Here is a 17,635-nt window from a genome sequence, read left to right as displayed (position 1 = left end):
TATCTTAGGTTATCTGCTTTCTTATTCCTTTGCTGGGTCTGTATATTTTTTGGGGGTAGAATAGGAACATGTTGGAAGTAATGTAGTTATTTTAGGTTAGGTGTCTTTTTCTTATTCCCTTGTTTTAGTTTATTTCAAATGTTTTTTTATTATATGGTTTTTTAATTTTTTGATACAGTTAATAGTTAATTTAAAAAAAAAACAATGAAAAAAATATGTAAAGCCCCCCTGAGGAGCTGGGGGAAAATGCAGAGCTGTTGGACTTCCCCACCTGGATGGTTGCTGACGGGCTCACAAACATTGAGGACTGGCGGTTTGATGTGTCAAACCCTCTGTCACGGGACTTGCCCTTGAGAAGCCTGTTACTGCAAAGGAGAGGCTAGGCCTGCTAACAATTGTGCCTAAGAGTCTCCTCCTGAATGCCTCTTTGTTGCTCAGATGTGGCCCTCTCTCCCTAGCTAAGCCAACTTGGAACATATAACGTGGATGAACCTTGAGGACATTATGTTGGCAGGTGAAATCACTGCCCTCCCCTCTACGTGGGATCTGACACCCAGGGATGTAAATCTCCCTGGCAACGTGGAATATGACTCCAGGGGAGGAATCTAGACCTGGCATTGTGGGATGGAGAACATCTTCTTGACCAAAAGGGGGATGTGAAATGAAATTAAGTAAAGTTTCAGTGGCTGAGAGATTTTAAAAGGAGCCGAGAGGTCACTCTGATTAGCACTCTTACGCACAATACAGATAATTCTTTTTACGTTTTAATGAATTGGAATAGCTAGTAGTAAATACCTGAAACTATCAAACTACAACCCAGTAGCCTTGAATCTTGAAGACAATTGTATAACAATGGAGCTTACAAGGGGTGACAATGTGATTGTGAAAGCCATGTGGATCACACTCCCCTCCATCCAGTGTATGGATGGATAAGTAGAAAAATGGGGGCAAAAACAAAACAAAGCTAAACTAAACTAAAGGAAAAATAGGCCAGGGGGTGGACAATTTGGGTGTTTTGTTTTTACTCTTAATTTTTTATTCTTACTTTCACTTTTTTGGGTACAAGGAAAATGTTAAAAAAAATAGATCGAGGTGATGAATGAACAACTATATGATGGTAATGTGATCAATGGATGATATACTTTGGATGATTGTATGGTATGTGAATAAATCTTAATTTAAAAAAAGGGCAAAAGACATGGACAGACATTTTTCTGAAAAGGAAATACAAATCGCTCAAAAACATATGAAAAAATGCTCAACTTCACTGGCTATTAGGGAAATGCAAATCAAAATCACAATGAGATATCTCATACCTCCTAGAATGGCCATTATCCAAAAAACAGAAAATTACAAGTGCTGGAGAGGATGTGGAAAAAGAGGCACACTTATTCATTGCTCGTGGGAATGTAGAATTGTGCAACCACTCTGGAAGACAGTGTGGAGGTTCCTCAGGAAGCTAAGTATAGATATGCCGTATGACCCAGCTATTCCATTGCTAGATATATACTCAAAGGAACTGAAAGTTAAGACACAAATGGACATTTATAAACCGATACTTATTGCAGCATTATTCACGATTGCCAAGAGATGGAAGCAGCCCAAACATCCATCAATGGATGAGTGGATAAACAAACTGTGGTATATACATATGATGGAATATTATGCAGCTGTAAGAACAAAGACATGGAACATATAATAATGTGGATGATAATGAGGACATTATGTTGAGTTAAGTTAGCCAGAAATAAAAGGATGAATGCTGTATGGTCTCACTAATATGAACGAACATTAATTAGCAAACTTTGAGAGTTAAAAGCTGATAATACAGGCTACCAGGAGATAGAAAGAGGATAGAGATTAGGCATTTGATGCTGAAGGACTACAGAATGTTCAGCAGGATTGACTGTATAAATCTGGAAATAGATAGCATAATACTATGTGATGGTAGCACAGTATTGTAAGTAACTGAACAAAGATGTCTGAGAGTAAAGCTGAAAGAGGTGGGATAGGGGAATGTATGACACCAGAGGTAAAGATAGATGATGAAGACTGGGACTGTATAACTTGGCAAAAACTGGAGTGGCCAATGACTGTTACTAAATGTACAAATATAAAAATGTTCTCACTTGGGGGAGAACAAATGAATGTCAACCATGCAGAGTGTTGGAAAAGGATGGTTTTTGGAAAAAAAAAAACATAATCAAAGCAAACTGGAGTCTGTGGTCAACAGCAACACTGTAATATGCTTCCATTAAATGTAACAAAGGCAACATACCAATATCATTCTCCACCTACTAGATTGGCTAAAATTTTAAAAATTTTACACTACTGCTGGAAACGTAGAATAATTCACCCTCTTCAGAAAACCCTTTGTATAAGGAGGCTATGTGAAAAGGAAGAGGCCTTGAGACCCCATGGAGAGAGAGAAGGCCCACTGTCCCAGTGACCCTGCTGAGCCTAGTCCAGGGTGCAGAATGAGAGAGAAATAATAAAACAGACCTGGAGTGGTTCGTTACACAGCAGTAGAAAATTGGAGCCATTGCTTTCCTCTCTGAGTTATCAGGACTAAGTGATGACATATGCAGAGGTGCTTTGTTAATGGAAAAGAGCTAAGCACATGTGAGGGGCTGTTATTTCTGGGTATGAGCCCAGGGTTGGGATTTGTGCTCATCTGCAGAGATACATCCATTTGAGAATTAGGCTGTGGAATTTTTAGAAGAACCTTTGGTTCCTTCTATACTCCTTCTCCTTCTCACCTGGGCAACCAACCATCCATCACTGCTTCTTGGTGTGCATGTGTGTGTGTGTGGATGTGTATGTGTGTGGGGGGGGGGGAGGTGTTTACAGTTTAATGAAAAAAAATCAAATAAACAGGTTTATAAATAGACAGCTAGAGTAGAAAAGATGTGCCAATTTCATTTATCTTGTTAAGGATTGGGCACTAAAAGTCAATGCCTATAATAGTTCCAAGCCTCTAACAAATACAATCGGAGTTAGAGTCTGAGCTTTACAGACGAGAAGTCACCATAGTCAAAGGGGCTGGTCCTCAATCTGGTCAGTGTCCAGAGTCGATTAGGCTCAGGGGAATTGAATTATATCAACCAAATGCCCAAGAGATGGGTTGATAAACCAGGATGCCAGTTTATCCATTTAAAATGAGAAATATAATTTCCAAGCCTTCAGTGTTAGGCTCTTTCAGGTGATAAGAAAAAGACTACTCTGGGAAACCAGATTACCTGAACTGAAAAAAGTTTCATGTCTGGAAACGTGGCGGGGGTGAGGAAGTGCAGGCAATGGTGAACAGATGGAATATTTTGGGTGTGCTGAGTAATGCTAGTGGGTCCTCATACAAAGCCTAGGACCATTTTTTGTGTGTGTGTGCATCTGGAATATGTTTGTAACCAGGATGAGAGAATGTTCTCAGCTACCCTACCTTATGGACTTACATGTATGTGGGGGGATCAAGTCAGAGAGATAGCATCACTTCCATAGAGAATAAACAAAAGGTTGGTAGAGAGGGAGTCCCTTCTTTTGTGGAAAAACGATGTAACAGAACTGGAGGATCTGGAAAGTTCATGAAAAGCCATTAGTTCCAAGCCATAGCTCAGACACCTTCTAGTATCCTTCCCCTAATGTAAGTGCCCAGTCACCTTCATCTATCCATTTTTGCTTTTTTATAGACTACAATATTTTATATGCCAAGCCCTAAACTATGAGTTCTTGAACGTAAGAATTAGGTCTTATTAATTCTTTACTTGCCAGTTCTAACATGCATAATCCCTGAGACACAATTGGTGCTCAATAAACGTGTGTGGAATTAGCTAAAACTCTGATGTCTCTGGAATTTGACTGAAATCTGAAACATTGCAACACCATCTCTCTTAGAATATTACCTTACCCTTTCATCATAATTTTAGACCTGGGAGAAACATAGAGGTCACACCATCAACTGACCTTTGGCGAGGAAACTTCAACTCAGAGCGGAGAAGGCTTTTGACAGAAGTCACTCCCCACCGCCACCTCCAGCTACTGGTTTCCTGGCTCCCGGGGGGCCTTCTCTCTTACACCCACCTCCTGAGGGGCTCCCAGGAAGTAGATCCCACCTGGACTCAAATCCCCACACACGCCAGGGCCTCAGCCTCCGGTGGAAGGACTTTATGCCTCAATATAATAACGTTTTCTTTAATTTGTGCCCCTTCCTTCTTGCAGACTCTGCCTCAGATCATGCTCTGAGACTCTCAATGGGGAGAGGTCGGGAGAAAGCGGAAGAAGCTGCCTGCCCGCCCTGATCTCTCCAGGCTGATGCCAACGCCCCGCCCACTCCTCACGGGCACCCGGGGCGCACGCTGCGCTCCAGGCAACCCTAGGGCAAACTGGCAGAGGGAGACCCTGCAGCCGCTGCCATGGCAATGAACGCAGAGACACACACCCCCACCGACCCACCCACCCCCGCTTAAGGAATCGTTAACCGAATTATTTTAACTACCATGTACACCTTGTAACACGACCAAGGCAGGGTCACAAATACTCTCCTAGAGCAAATATTCCTAAAATCGCATTCAGGATCTCTCTCTCCTACTCTCATTCAATTTCAGGCGAACGTCTACTTCCTTTAAAACCTCCTGACAGCGTGGGAAACGAGTCACAGCAGTTCTGTCTGCCGCTCCACTCTCCACTCTTCACAGCCCATTCGAACTTTTAGCAAGTCGTTAGTTTTGATGGCTGTGGGAGCGGGGCAAGAGAGAGGTGCTAAGCTTGGCTGGGGCCAGAAGAAATACGTATTAGAATATTTACCTTCAGTTCGATCTAAACCAGTCGTTCTCGAACTTGGCTGCTCTTTGCAACCCACCTTGAAAGATTTAAAAAGTATTGATGCCAGAGTCCCACCCCCTAGAGATTCTGATTTAATTGATCTAGGGTGCGGCCTGGGCATCCGAATATTTTTTTTTAACTCCCCAGGTAGTTAAAAAAATATAGTAATATAAACTCCTTCTTCTCCCCACCTTGAAAAAAATAACAAAACGGATCAACCTAGGTCGGTGGCCCAGGGAATCTGGCACTTTGCAACTAGCCAGCTCCGCGAAGTCCGGGAAAATCGGCGCGCGCGACTACGCTAAACACGCGACAGCGGGGCTGGCAGGGCGGTGGGCCCGGAGGGCGGAGCCGAGAGTGGCCCCGCCCCCGCACGCCTATCGGCGCGCGGTGCGGGCCCTGACGTCACTCTTGTCAGGGCCGCGGCACATGGGCGGCCTGATGCGCTGAGCCGGCGCTGCGGGGCCCGGGAGCGCGGGGGAGCAGCGGCCGCGGGCGCCGTGAGGGGGGTGGGGTGGGTCGACGCGCGGCTTCGGGTGTTGGTGCGAGGGGGCCCGGGCCGCCGTGGTGCTTCTGCCATTCTGCAGCCGTCAACATTTTTTTTTTCTTTCTTTTTCGCAATTTTAAACATTTTGCAAGACGAGGGGTTCGAGGCAGGTGAGCATCCTGCACTTCGCCCAGAAGCCCGCGGGCACCCGTTGTTTTCTCCAGGGATCGTCTGCACTGGGAGCCCGAAAGTTCTTTTTTTTTACCCCCCAATATTTTTTATGCAGATGTATTTATAAAGATATAAGTAATTTTTTTCTTTCCTTGTCTTCACTGCCTTGTAAGCGAATACTTTTGGCAAAGGACGCAGAAAAAAGCTCAGCAACATTTTGGGGGGCGGTTGGGTTTTCGTTGTTTTTTGTTTTTTGTTTTTTGTTTTTTTAAGAAAAAAATTGAGTGCATCGCCATGGAGAAAATGTCCCGACCGCTCCCCTTGAATCCCACCTTTATCCCGCCTCCCTACGGCGTGCTCAGGTCCCTGCTGGAGAACCCGCTGAAGCTCCCCCTTCACGAAGACGGTGAGCGCTGCTGCGGCCTCTCGCCGCCCCTTCCCCCCACCCCCGCCCCTGCTGGCCCTTTCCTTGTCTTGGCACCCCTGCTGCAGCATCATAACCTCCCTCCCTGTCCCCCGGGGCCCAGGCCCACTTTGATGAAATTGAGGGGCCCCCTCCTTCTCCTCAAAAAAAAAAGGGGGGGGGGGGGAGTGAACCCTTCACTAAGTAACATTTCAAATAGTGCCGGGAACTCGACCCAGCCTCCCTGGGTCCCGCTTCTCCGGCGCAGGTGGTAAGTGTAACTTGACAGGGCAGGACTGTTTCCTAAAATGAGGCATACCCACATGCCGCAGAGCTTCGCGGGCTGGGGAATAGAATCCAGAGGGCCTGGTTTTATCCTGGGAGTGGGGGGTAGGGGGAGGGTAGCTCGAGTTGGGGGTGGGGGTGTCTCACCACGTAGCCTGAGTATTGAGATCGTGTTATTACTTTTGTTCTTCAGTTAGTATGTGGAGCTCTGTAGGTGTGAGCAGAAAAGCGTTTTCTCCCGAAGAAGGGTGATGCAGAAAGGGGGGTGGGAGCCGGGGCTGGTGGGGGAGTGGTTTCTCGGTGGGAAGCCGTGCACGCCTCCAGCGCTGACACTTTCCCGGTTCACTTGTCCTGGTGGGAGGGGAGAGCGGAGCAGGCTCACGTGTAATCGCTCAGGAGCCTCCTCTGGCTTGAGCCGTTTCTTGGTAAGTCCCAAACCTTCCCCAGTCAACCTTGGCTGTAGCGGGAGAGAAGGGGTACGTGCAAGGAGGTGCCCAATCCAGCTGGTGCCGCCATGGATTTGTCTTTTGGGCTGATGCGGTTTCATGGCTTTGGTATCACAGCACAAATGTGAACCGTGCGGCACATGAAAATAGCTTCGGAGTACTTGCATCTCCTTCCCGTGGAGGGGACAACCTGTTGCTTTGCAAGAGTTGAGATGTTTGGTTCGCAGTTTACAGAGCATAGCTCCCCTCCCTTAACTGCCCTTTAATAGCGCTTTGGAAGAAAGGGGCTGCCTACAGACTTTTGTGTCTGTGGGTGTTTTAAATCAGATTCTCGGGAGATGAAACCAGAGGATTGGAATGGATAGCAGTGGAGGCTGTTTTCTCTGAGGAGAAACTCAAAATTCTTCATCCCAGATTGCACCAGCGCCTGAGTATTAGAATTGACAAAACTCAGAGAACGTCCTTAAAGACCTAATGGGGTGAGCAGTATTTCCAGGTAGGAAATAGCTGCAAAACTCCATCAGCTGCTTTTCCAGTAGCTGCGCTTTTGACAGGTTGCATAGACATAAAGTTTTGTAAAGAGATCACACTTAAGTGTTTGAAGAAGAAGAGATAGAAAACACTTTGTATTTTAAAGACTCCTTTTGTAAAAAACAGTGGGCCCTAGTGGCTTTAGAAACAAACACAGGTGGGCTCAGAAAACTCTTTTTTCTTCTCTGTTAATGTGAGGACTTTGGACAAGCTCCTTCAAGTCTCAGAGCCTCCATTTCTTCATCTGTGAATGGTGATAATTGCTGCTTTCCAAGTTAATTGTGAGGTTCTTGAGACAATATATGGAGAGAACTGGCATACATTAGGTGCTGTATATATGGTATTAAAGAAAGGTGGAGAGTTACTGCTTTTCCAATATTAAGATCACCAACTCACTGTAAGTCACAGTGACCCAATATCTTTACAGTAATGAGTTTCCTGGAAGATAAATCTTGCCTGGTTATTGCCTGTTTTCTTTAAAAAAAAAAAATCACAGAAGTTGTTTGTAATCACTGCTGTTATCTCCCTACTTTGGATTTAAATTATTTATCTCCTTAAGTAATGCACTGGAGACTGTGTTTTGGCAGGCTCTGTTCTCTCATTTTTATCCAAAATCAGTCTGTAGCTTGGTCCCAAGGATTAGTACTTTCTTCCCAAAGTAAATAGGAAGAAGTTAAAAAACAAAACAAAACAAAAAAACAGGCAGAGATCCATGTCCTGCCTGAACTTTTAACTCCAGATAAACAAAAGACAGCAGCCAGAGAAGGACCCGGGCATTTCTGAGAAGAGAGAGCATTGTGAAGTGGTTTTGTAGTCGAGGCCAAGAGGGGTAGTAAGAGAACAACACTTCCTTCTTGCTTCCTTTTTTTTTTTTTTAAAGTTCTACTTTCCCTTTCTTCTGCAGCATTTAATAAAGACAAAGACAAGGAAAAGAAGCTGGATGATGAGAGCAACAGCCCGACGGTCCCCCAGTCGGCGTTTTTGGGGCCCACCTTATGGGACAAAACCCTTCCCTATGACGGAGATACTTTCCAATTGGAATACATGGACCTGGAGGAGTTTTTGTCAGAAAATGGCATCCCCCCCCAGCCCGTCTCAGCAGGACCACAGCCCTCACCCTCCAGGGCTGCAGCCGACTGCCTCTGCTGCCCCTTCGGTCATGGACCTCAGCAGTCGGGCTTCTGCTCCCCTCCACCCTGGCCTCCCATCCCCGAACTGCATGCAGAGCCCCATCAGACCAGGTAAACCCTTGGCAGGTCCTCTCTGCAGATGAGAGAGGACGGAAGGGAGGGGCAGGGTGGGGATGGGAGAAACGGCGCAGCTCACTGGTGGCTTGAGCACATGTGCTGAAAGGAGCGTCGTATTTCACCCGCAGTGGTGGTTCTCACCCTTCAGGGAGCAGCCTGGTCAACTGGGGAGCCAGTTAAAATGCAGCTTCTGTGGACCCCCCTCCCCACCAGGAATTCTGATTTTTCAGGTCTAGAGAGAGGGTCTACGGCTATGCATTTTTTAATGGACTCTCCAAGGGATTCTGTTGCAGCTGATCCAAGGACTGCAGTTTAAGAAATAACCTACAGTTAATGAGATGGGTAATTGAGGCATCCATCTCACCTCCTGTTTCTTTTCTCATTCCCCAAATCTACAGGTTATAGGATCTTGCTGAATGATTTGGGTAGGCTTTCTGGAAGGCTACAGTTTACCTGTATTCATTCTTATCTGGACTGAAAGAAAAAAAAATGTGAGGTAGGGGTGATGGGCCGGTAGCTTTTACACCCTATTTTGTCATTGATTTCATTGAGAAATTGAATTTAAAAGCAGGCTCTTATATTAAGTGTGGCTTTACCTCCTTCAGCACCGAACCCCACCCCTATCTTGCTGCCATTCCTATAAACCAAGCTGTTCTCACGCTTTCTTTTTCATTTTCATTTGTACAACACACTTAATCCTCCTTTCTCAAAACCTGCAAGGCAGTGAGGTCAGCTGTAATTGATGCTTAAATATTACATAAAAACATCACCTGAATTAACCACTACTTCTAAACCCACTGCTAAATGCTCAGATATAAACACAGGTTGAGGCAGCTCTGGCTTCATGCCTTCAGCGCCCTGTGGTACTAAATGAACAGGAAGAAGGACGTGTGCACAGGTGAGTGTGCACAGGTGAGTAGGAACAAAGATTCAGCCAGATAAATTGTCAGGAAGGTAACCGAGCTGAGGTCCTTAGCTGCAGGGGATGACAGAAAGCAGGACAATGTGAGACTTGTGCTAGCAAGCGATACTAAACTCCGTGTCCTCGACTCATGTAGAAAGTTCTGTGACACACAGAGTGAGATTAAAATGGAAGGAAATGATGCAAAGGAAGAAGAGAACACCCCTGTCTTGATATATTAGTTTTGCAGTTAAGATTCTGTCACATCTCTCTGGGCTGGCCCCTTCTCTGAAATCTACTTTGAATTATAACTCAAGGCCAAGGGCCAGAATGGAATTAAGTCTTAACCTCTGGCCACAGGCTGCAGGAGCTTGGGAAAACACTCCTTTATATGAACCTGGGGTCCTGTACTTCAAATATATAGTGCCATTGTCTTCAACTTCTTCACAGGAACAGCCAACCAGCGAAGCAAATGCTCATTCAAAGTGGGGAGACAAACAGAGGACATGGGGTGGAGCCCCAGGGAGAAGGCACAGTTGTGCCTCAGAAATTCTGTCTGCAGACTAAGACGTCCCACGTGGTAGCCTGTGTGGCCTTAGAAAGTGACATAACCTGTTGGAGTCCATTTCCCCTTCCATACAAGTGCATAATTACCTAATTGATTGGTTTTTTGTGAAAATTAGAGATAATATACATGAAGGACCAAATAACTAGGACTAAGAGTTCTATTGGTGGGAACCAGTGTGCTCATTGTTACATCTATGTCAACTTTTATATTTTGTTTTAACCCTTGTCTTCTGAAAATACCTTCTTGAAGTAAGGTACGGCATATAATCCCTCCCTCTGGAAAGCAGTATTAGGAGATTTTGCCCAATTGTTAGTTGATTGACATGTTTTAATCCTAACACTTGTAATTGATTGACGAGTATTTATCAGTCTCCTGCTATGTACAAGATGCGTCCTGTTAGGAATAGTATACTTTTTTTAGAGCATTAGAGGCATGCTAATATTGAGACCTCGTACCTTGTTTCCTACTGAGAATCAAGAATCAGGTTTTGAAAATTGAGACTTCTTCAATGGTCAGAGCTCCTTTCCAACATGCACTGAGTCAGCATTCTTCAAAGATGCTAGGTAACTTCAGATGACCCAACCAGAGGTGCAATCTCTAGTACAGGACTCCTAAACTTCAGTGACTACCATTTTGTCAGGTTATAGGGGAGAGATACTAGGATCTAGAAATCAGCTGTTCATTTAAATGGCTTTCTCAATAATAGAAACAGTCTTCCAAATAATTTTCTTCTTTGAATTGAAAACTCAATGATACATCTAATAAGAAAGGAAAAAACGGTAAAGCTCTTCTTCGTATATCAAACTCAGATAAAATAACGCTTGTGCTGTTCAATGTTGATCATTATAAAAATTATAATGCAAAATAAAATTCTAAGGATGTGGGCTTGATGGATGGTTTACCCTAAGCAAACCTGAGAAAGGAGAAAGTTCTTGGTTATTCTGTGTCACTCACAGGAGTGACCAGAATAGAAGTACCAAGTTAATCTTGAGGAAAATAAGTCCTCAGAAGGGAACAGCACAGATGTAGCCTTGAGCATTCTGGGAACTGTATAATTTCAGTCTAGACCAGGGTTTCTCAGTTTTGTCACTATTGATATTTTGGGCTTGATAAGTTTTTGTTGTGGGGGACTGTCCTACGCGTTGTAGGATGTTTAGCAGCATCCCAGTCCTCTACCCCCTAAATGCCAATAATACTGCAAATCCAGTGACAAGTAAAACTGACTCCAGACACGGTCAAATCAAACACCCCCAGGTTGGGGTAGTCGAGGGTGGGTAGTGCAAAATCACCCGCCATTCGGAATCACTGGTCTAGACTTTTAACTTAGACAGAAAAATCTGGACTTTCTTCACATAGATGGATGCTTTTTACTTACTGAAATGTTTTATGGCAAAACTTGAGGAAATCAGGAGCTATTTGGCTGCCAACAAGAAATGTAATATTAATAAGAGCATGTTACACATTTTAGTTGATAAAACTCTGCCATCAGGCTAATCAGGAGATAATTGTAAACATTTTTTTTCTGCTATTTGCTCAGCATGCACCTTCTGAGTTGTGCTCGGTAGCATTATGTCATTATGCTTATCCAACTGAAAGGAAATGAAGCCATAGCTGAGAATTATGCATTTCTAGGTCTACCCCAAGGGTGTCTTGGAATGACAAGGTGAGAGTTCCTATGAATTCTTAACATTTACCATGACTGCCCCCCTGCAGTCCCATTTCCGATTTTTTCCACCCCCATCCTTATTCCTCTGTCTAGTGATCCACTCATCAAATAGCTGAAGAAAAACAACTTTCTTTAAAGAAATAATCCAGGTATCCATTGGCGCCTGACACAGTTACATTGAGATTGCTAAGCATGTGAGTGGACATCTTAATGACATGAAGTATGCTGGTTCTTGGAGGCCGTAACCACCTGCTGGGGACTTCTCAGTCATCCCAGGTGCAGCATCCTGGATGTTTCTAGGCCAGCAGGGATGCCGGGAGTTATTTTGACTGCTTCATTGTTTGCATTTCTGATGCTATCGGAGGTGGTAGGCAGGGATGCTCCACTGGAGGTGTGTGCTGGGTACTGAAAAAATAAGAATCTGTTTGCCCTGAGAATTGAATGATTGCTTTAAGGACAGCAGTCCCTTTAGGGAAAGTCATCTATAGCAGTCAAAAGCAGAGTTATTTTTAAATCACATGCTTGCAAAGCCAGATTTGAAATCATTTCCTCTGGTGTGGCTTTTCTTTGAATAGCTCAGAGGTGTCCTACCACTGTTAGGCCAGTATTCAGCTGAGAATTAAGAAAGCTCTCTTTCCCATTCTGATCCCAGATACCAGGTTATGATAAAGGCTGGCAACAGAGTGAATGAAATATACCTGTTAAAACCCTTACAGGTCACTGTGTAACACAAATAAGAGACCCTAATGTAAACTGTGGCCTATAGTTAATAGTGCAGTTATACTAGATCCTTTCAATTGTATCACACTAATGCAAAGTGTTAGTAATGGGAGTGTATAAGGGAGCTCTGTGTTTAGTGCATGACTTTTCTGTAAATCCATAATTTCTCTAATAAAAAATATATATATATATAATCCTTCCAGGTGGTCATGTGTGGGAGGGGTAGGGCAAAAATGGGTGACACAAAGGGTGGAGGAGAAGCCATTGTATCTTTACACGGTGGACATTTATGTTCTGTTTCTGCTGACCTTCCTTTCTGACAGGGTTTTGGCCTGGAAGGAAGATGCTGGCTGAGGAGTCTGAGTAATGATGGGATGGGATTTTGTGCTGGTGGCTCTGGGTCATAGGTGGTCCTGCTGAGGCAACAGGATTTTCTTGCTTTTCCCAGCACCATGAGATGAAGCTTGGGTTTGTCGCTCCCCTCAAGGGTATGCAGTTCATAGATTTTTGCAGCATTCTGATATGTCTGCATTGGGAGCACCCTGACTGATAGTTGCTGTGCACTGTGCCTCGAGGATCTTGGAAGGTTTCTCACTCATCAGGAGCAAGGAGTTGTGAAGAAGAGGGAGGCAGCTTTGCTCTGGCAACAGTGGACTTGTTTCTGTTTCTTGTAAGAGTTTGTCTTCTCTACCAAGCTCTATAGAGGACATGGTTGCCCTGCTTTCTTGGTATGGTTGTGTTACCACCATTCCCATGATGACAGATCCTTGCCTATTGACCAAAGGTATTTTCAGGTATAGAAAGCAGGGCAACTGCGCAGTTAGGAGCATAGGTTCTGGACTCAGAGGCTTGGGTTCACATCCCGGACCCACCTTTGACTTGCCGTGTAACTTTGTGCCAATATCTAAACCTCTTTAAGCCTCAGTTTCCTCATCAATAGGATGGAGATTACAAATAGCATTTCCTTCCTGGGGTTTTAGCAGGGTTAAATAAGATGATGCATTGGCAAAGTATTGCCCTGGTGTATGGCACAGGAATGCTTAGTGCTTATAGTATGACTATGATGTCAGTGGTATGGGGGCAGGGAAAACAATGGCTGGATTCCCAATCCCCAGTGGCCATTTATGAAATTGTTTCATATAGTCCCCTCCCTCTGCAAAAATAGGACATGCATTTCTGTTATTCTCAGCACGCCCAACCCTTATTCCGTGCATCCTGCCTGGCCTTTATCCTCCTCTTGGGTTAGGACGAGTCACTTCCCTGATGTTAACCAGCAGCCTCGCTTCTGGGTTAGCACCTCTTGTTCTGCCAGTGAAGTATGGAAAACAGTCACTCGCTCCCTGCTCCAGCACCCCGGCTCTCGTGTGAGCCTGGCAGCAGCAGCTGTCTTCTGCGTGACCATGTGCTCCAGGCACGTGGCCCTGCCCTGTGGAGCTTGCCCAACTCTCGGTGCTATGCCTGCTTCTCCCCTTCCCCCTTCACTTCTCTTCCCAGGAGAATTACAGCAAGTGCCAGCAAGAAATTGTAATCCTGACCCTGGCACAAGAAAGCTGAGCTCTGCAGGACAATTCATGTGCTAGGGAAACCTGTTCTGTACGGCGTTCTAGCCAGACCCCAAACCCAGCCCTCTCTCGAGCGTGTCTGCCCAGAGGCCCTGTCTTCTGTGCACTGCAGAGGTGGGCATGGTTCTGAAGGCCCGCTTCTGCCAAGGGCCTTGGCAGACTTTCCAGTTCAACACTGTGCCTACCAGACTAGGAAAATCTCAGTATAAAGACAGAGCTAGGTGGTGGGGAAGGAAAGGGGGGTGCGGGAGCCTTGATAACATCCTAGTGTAGAAAGCCAGGGGATGAGAAGACAGCAGTGATTTATTAGGTTTCTCAGCAACCTCTCTTCCGAGCAGCACTAATCACTTTTACCCGGGAATCATTTTTTATGTCCTGGCAGTGAAAATGGAGGGACGTGGGAAGGTAGAGGGGAAGTAATAAGATGAGTTGGAAAATAATATATTAGAGAGAGAAGGGGAGGTGCAGGGTCTGTTATTCAGTACTGGGGGTGGTTCACTATATTGGTACCATCTAATGTTTTTCCTTTATTATAATGCTTGTCCTCTTCCCACCCCAAATTCTTGACCGGAAGCTACTAGACCATTAATTTGCTATAAACTTAAATTTCCTTAAGACCTAGGGGCCTGCTGGTTCACCATTCACAAATTCCATCAGCATGTCCTCTGTTTGGACACAGACCTATAAGGGCAGTATTGCAAGGTTTGAGAGCATGGAATCTGATAAACAAGCACACCTGGGTGTGAATCCTGACTCCGCTGCTCACTTGCTTGCTCATGATTGGAGGCAAGTCATTTAAATGAGCCAAACTTCCAATTTCCCACCTGGAACTTTGGGATAATCATTGGCACTGCCTCATAGGGTTTTAGCAGGGTTAAGTAAGATGATGCATTGGCAAAGTGTTGCCCCAGGATTTGGTACAGGAATGCTTGGTGTATGGTACAGGAAGTGCTTGATGTAAAGTACTTTACCCACTGCCTGGCACACAGTGGAGCGCTCAGTGATGCGAGTGGCATCTTCACCACCAGCTAAACTCATTTCTCATAGGAGGACCTAGTGTTGAACTAATAGGGAGCCTCAGTGCTTTTCACTTCCTAGCCGATTAAAGACTCTTGGCAAGAAGTTTGAATTTCTCCTCCGCTGCTCTGCGTGCTCTAGCTTACCCCTCTTAGCCTCTGAGTTTTCGGTAGTGTTGGGTAGATGACTGTAACCCTTCCTCATTCCTCTTTGCTCCCAGCATCAGCCCTTAATCTTTACGAACCTTCATGTTCTCATCTGTACAGTAACGCCCTTGCTGGGTTGATGGGAAAGCTCCAAAGCTAACGTGCACACAGGGCCCCACGGCCCCTGGCCCATGGCAGGCCAGTCCACACCGCAGGCCAGTTCCACTGCTGTTCTATAATAGACGACACAGCGATTAGAAAGCAGCAGGTAGGAAGTGAGGAGCAGTGTGGCCGGCCCCTGGAAATAGCATCCATTTTTACTTTGTGCTGCACCCTGGGAAGACAAGCAAGGGTATGAGGTGACTGCTGGTCTCCGGGGGAAGATGGACCTTTTAGGTAAAGGGATGAGTGACAGGACAAACTAGCATGCTCTTGGAGTCAAGCAGTGGGTACATGAAGGCCTCCAATGTCGATCGGAAAGAGGAGAGGGAAAGATAAGTTAAGAAAGTGAGCTAAAACATTAAAAAGAAAGAAAGAAGGGAGCAGTGCAGACAATAGGGCTGTCAGAACTCACTGGAAGCAACCACTGCCCAGAGCTTGGGGGCCTGGGGCGAGGCTCCCGGAAGAGGTGGACCTCATCGTGGGCCTCAGGAGGAGTGGAGTGGGGGAGCCAGGTTGGAGAGTGGGCGGTGGTGCGGGCACAGGTGTAGACGCGGGAATGCCCACAGGGTGTTTTTAGGAACAAGCTTTCAATGCGGTCTGACCTGCGTAGAGATTTCCTATGGAGGAATGGGGAGATGAGTCAGGAGAGGTAGGAGCTTCATGAGTGCCCGGCTGCAGAGCTTACATTTTATCCAGTAGGCAGTGGGGAGCCATTGAAGGTTTTTGAGCAGGGGAGTAGCACATGGACATTTCCACTGGGGTTCAAGGTTGGATCTGAAACATTTTTATACACTTGACAATGGTTTCCTCTGGTGAACCGGGACTTCCTTATTATTTTGAAAATAAATACTCTCCCTTGAACATCAAACAGCTTTTCAAAACGCAATGTTCTAATGATTTAAAGAAAGTAATTCAAAAACACAGGGTTTAGGTTTCACATATAAAGCCCATAATGCTCGTGATTGGGGGAAACACTCTTTGGCAAGGAAATAGTTTGAAAGATTTGAGTGATTTAAAATTTAAAAGTCCAAAAGCAGGCCTACTTGATTTGCCTCATAGGAATAGAAAAATAGATTTTAATAAACTCCAACCCATTAATGTTCATCACTTTTAAATGCCTCTATTTTATGAAGCTTACTAGGCTTTTAAGGAAGTATATGGAACCGTTTTTTATGAGTTTGTGTATAGTGTCTGTGTGCGTATGAGAGTGGGGGGAGGGACAGGATGAGAGGAAGAGAGGAGAGAATGCATTAGCTTCTCAATGATACGAATAGTGCTTGATTATAAGGATTACTTGCAGCAGTAATATCAAGTTAAAAATACTTAGCCAGGTTTCTGGCCAGCTTATTAATTTTACTCCTGAGAGACAAAGGAGTCCTTATTACAGGTTTGCATTCTGGTGTCCTGACCTTGTATTTGTGGCTTCCTCCATCCCTGAGACCTGGAAAGAACTGAACATCATTAGATATGGTGTGTGTGTGTGTGTGTGTGTGTGTGTGTGTGTGTGTGTGTGTGTGTGTATTTTGTATTGGGAGTGCTGCTAGAGGGAAGGGACTTTGTGGGAGAAGATGCAGGGTCTTTGGGGAGAAACGGAGACTGCTGAATGACACATGCATGACATGACTTGCTCCAGGACCCCTCAAGTGTGCTCCTAGATCAAGCCAAGATTACAGAAAGCTGGAGGAGTTGCCATAATCCAAACCAGTTCACGTAAATAAAAAATAACAGTCAATGAGTGCAATTTCACCTCCAGTTACATAGAGTGGGCAATTACAGGAGTGTTGGCAGAATCTAGAGTCTGTTAGGGAGAAACTGTAGAGCACTTGTTTCTGTTGAATTGGCTTCCATGACTGCATGTGAAAATTCCTAAAATGTTTGTTTTCCTTCTTTTCTGACTCCAACAGATAGCATTATTGTCTTAACCTTGCTACCTATCCAGCTCATAATGAGAATCCAGTCTCATTTTCTTTCCTGAAATATCACAAGTTCCACTGTCACTTAGGGTTCCTAAAGGTTTTGTTTTTGGAAGTTGAACCGGGCATTTTTTTTTTTCCATTAATGACCTTCAGAAGGACGCTTTGGAATTTGAAGCCTTATAATGAGACATGCTCATGGCTAATTAAACCCCCTTCCTTCTCAAATCTTGCCTGGGAGACCCTAAATTCCTAAAAACAATGAGTGCATGCTACAGGAAGAGGCTCAGGGGAGCCACAACACCAAATCATCTGTGACAAAATGTTCTGCTAGAAAGAAAGCAGGATTGCACGCATAGCTCAGTGGAAATAAATGCTTGGACAGAAACTCCTTGAGTGGCAAAGAGTAGTGCTTGCTTTTATAATTGGGTGTCGCAGCTTGCTCTGGTGTCCTTGCTGTGGAATTCAGGCATGGACAGTAGAGCAAAGAAGCAAAGTCTCATTGCTGCTTGTCAGTGCTTCTGCATTTAATGGAAAGAGTTAAGCATGGCTGTCCATTCATGCACAATAAATGCCTCTTGAAGTGAGTGGAGGA

At 45.0% G+C, this 17,635-nt stretch overlaps 1 protein-coding gene and 1 long non-coding RNA gene across 2 annotated transcripts in view; one reads left to right on the top strand and one right to left on the bottom strand.

Annotated features, from left to right (window-relative positions):
• Positions 1-4,996, bottom strand: part of LOC119514390 — a 78,906-nt gene extending 73,910 nt beyond the window's left edge. The window contains exon 1 of the long non-coding RNA XR_005212812.1: positions 4,798-4,996. This is a non-coding gene — a long non-coding RNA (uncharacterized LOC119514390). The remainder of the gene's footprint in view (positions 1-4,797) is intronic.
• A 367-nt stretch (positions 4,997-5,363) lies between these two features.
• The window catches only part of HLF (HLF transcription factor, PAR bZIP family member), a 59,352-nt gene continuing 47,080 nt past the window's right edge, over positions 5,364-17,635 (top strand). The window contains 3 exon segments of the mRNA XM_037808979.1: positions 5,364-5,879; positions 8,043-8,218; positions 8,220-8,379. Of these exon segments, the coding sequence (XP_037664907.1) occupies positions 5,768-5,879; positions 8,043-8,218; positions 8,220-8,379 (448 nt within the window). The 5' untranslated portion in view covers positions 5,364-5,767.

The sequence above is a fragment of the Choloepus didactylus genome, chromosome 18, assembly GCF_015220235.1.
Source record: "Choloepus didactylus isolate mChoDid1 chromosome 18, mChoDid1.pri, whole genome shotgun sequence".
NCBI classification, from domain to species: domain Eukaryota; kingdom Metazoa; phylum Chordata; class Mammalia; order Pilosa; family Megalonychidae; genus Choloepus; species Choloepus didactylus.
Note: the sequence above shows the minus strand (reverse complement) of the source record. Positions and strands in the feature narration are given on the sequence as shown.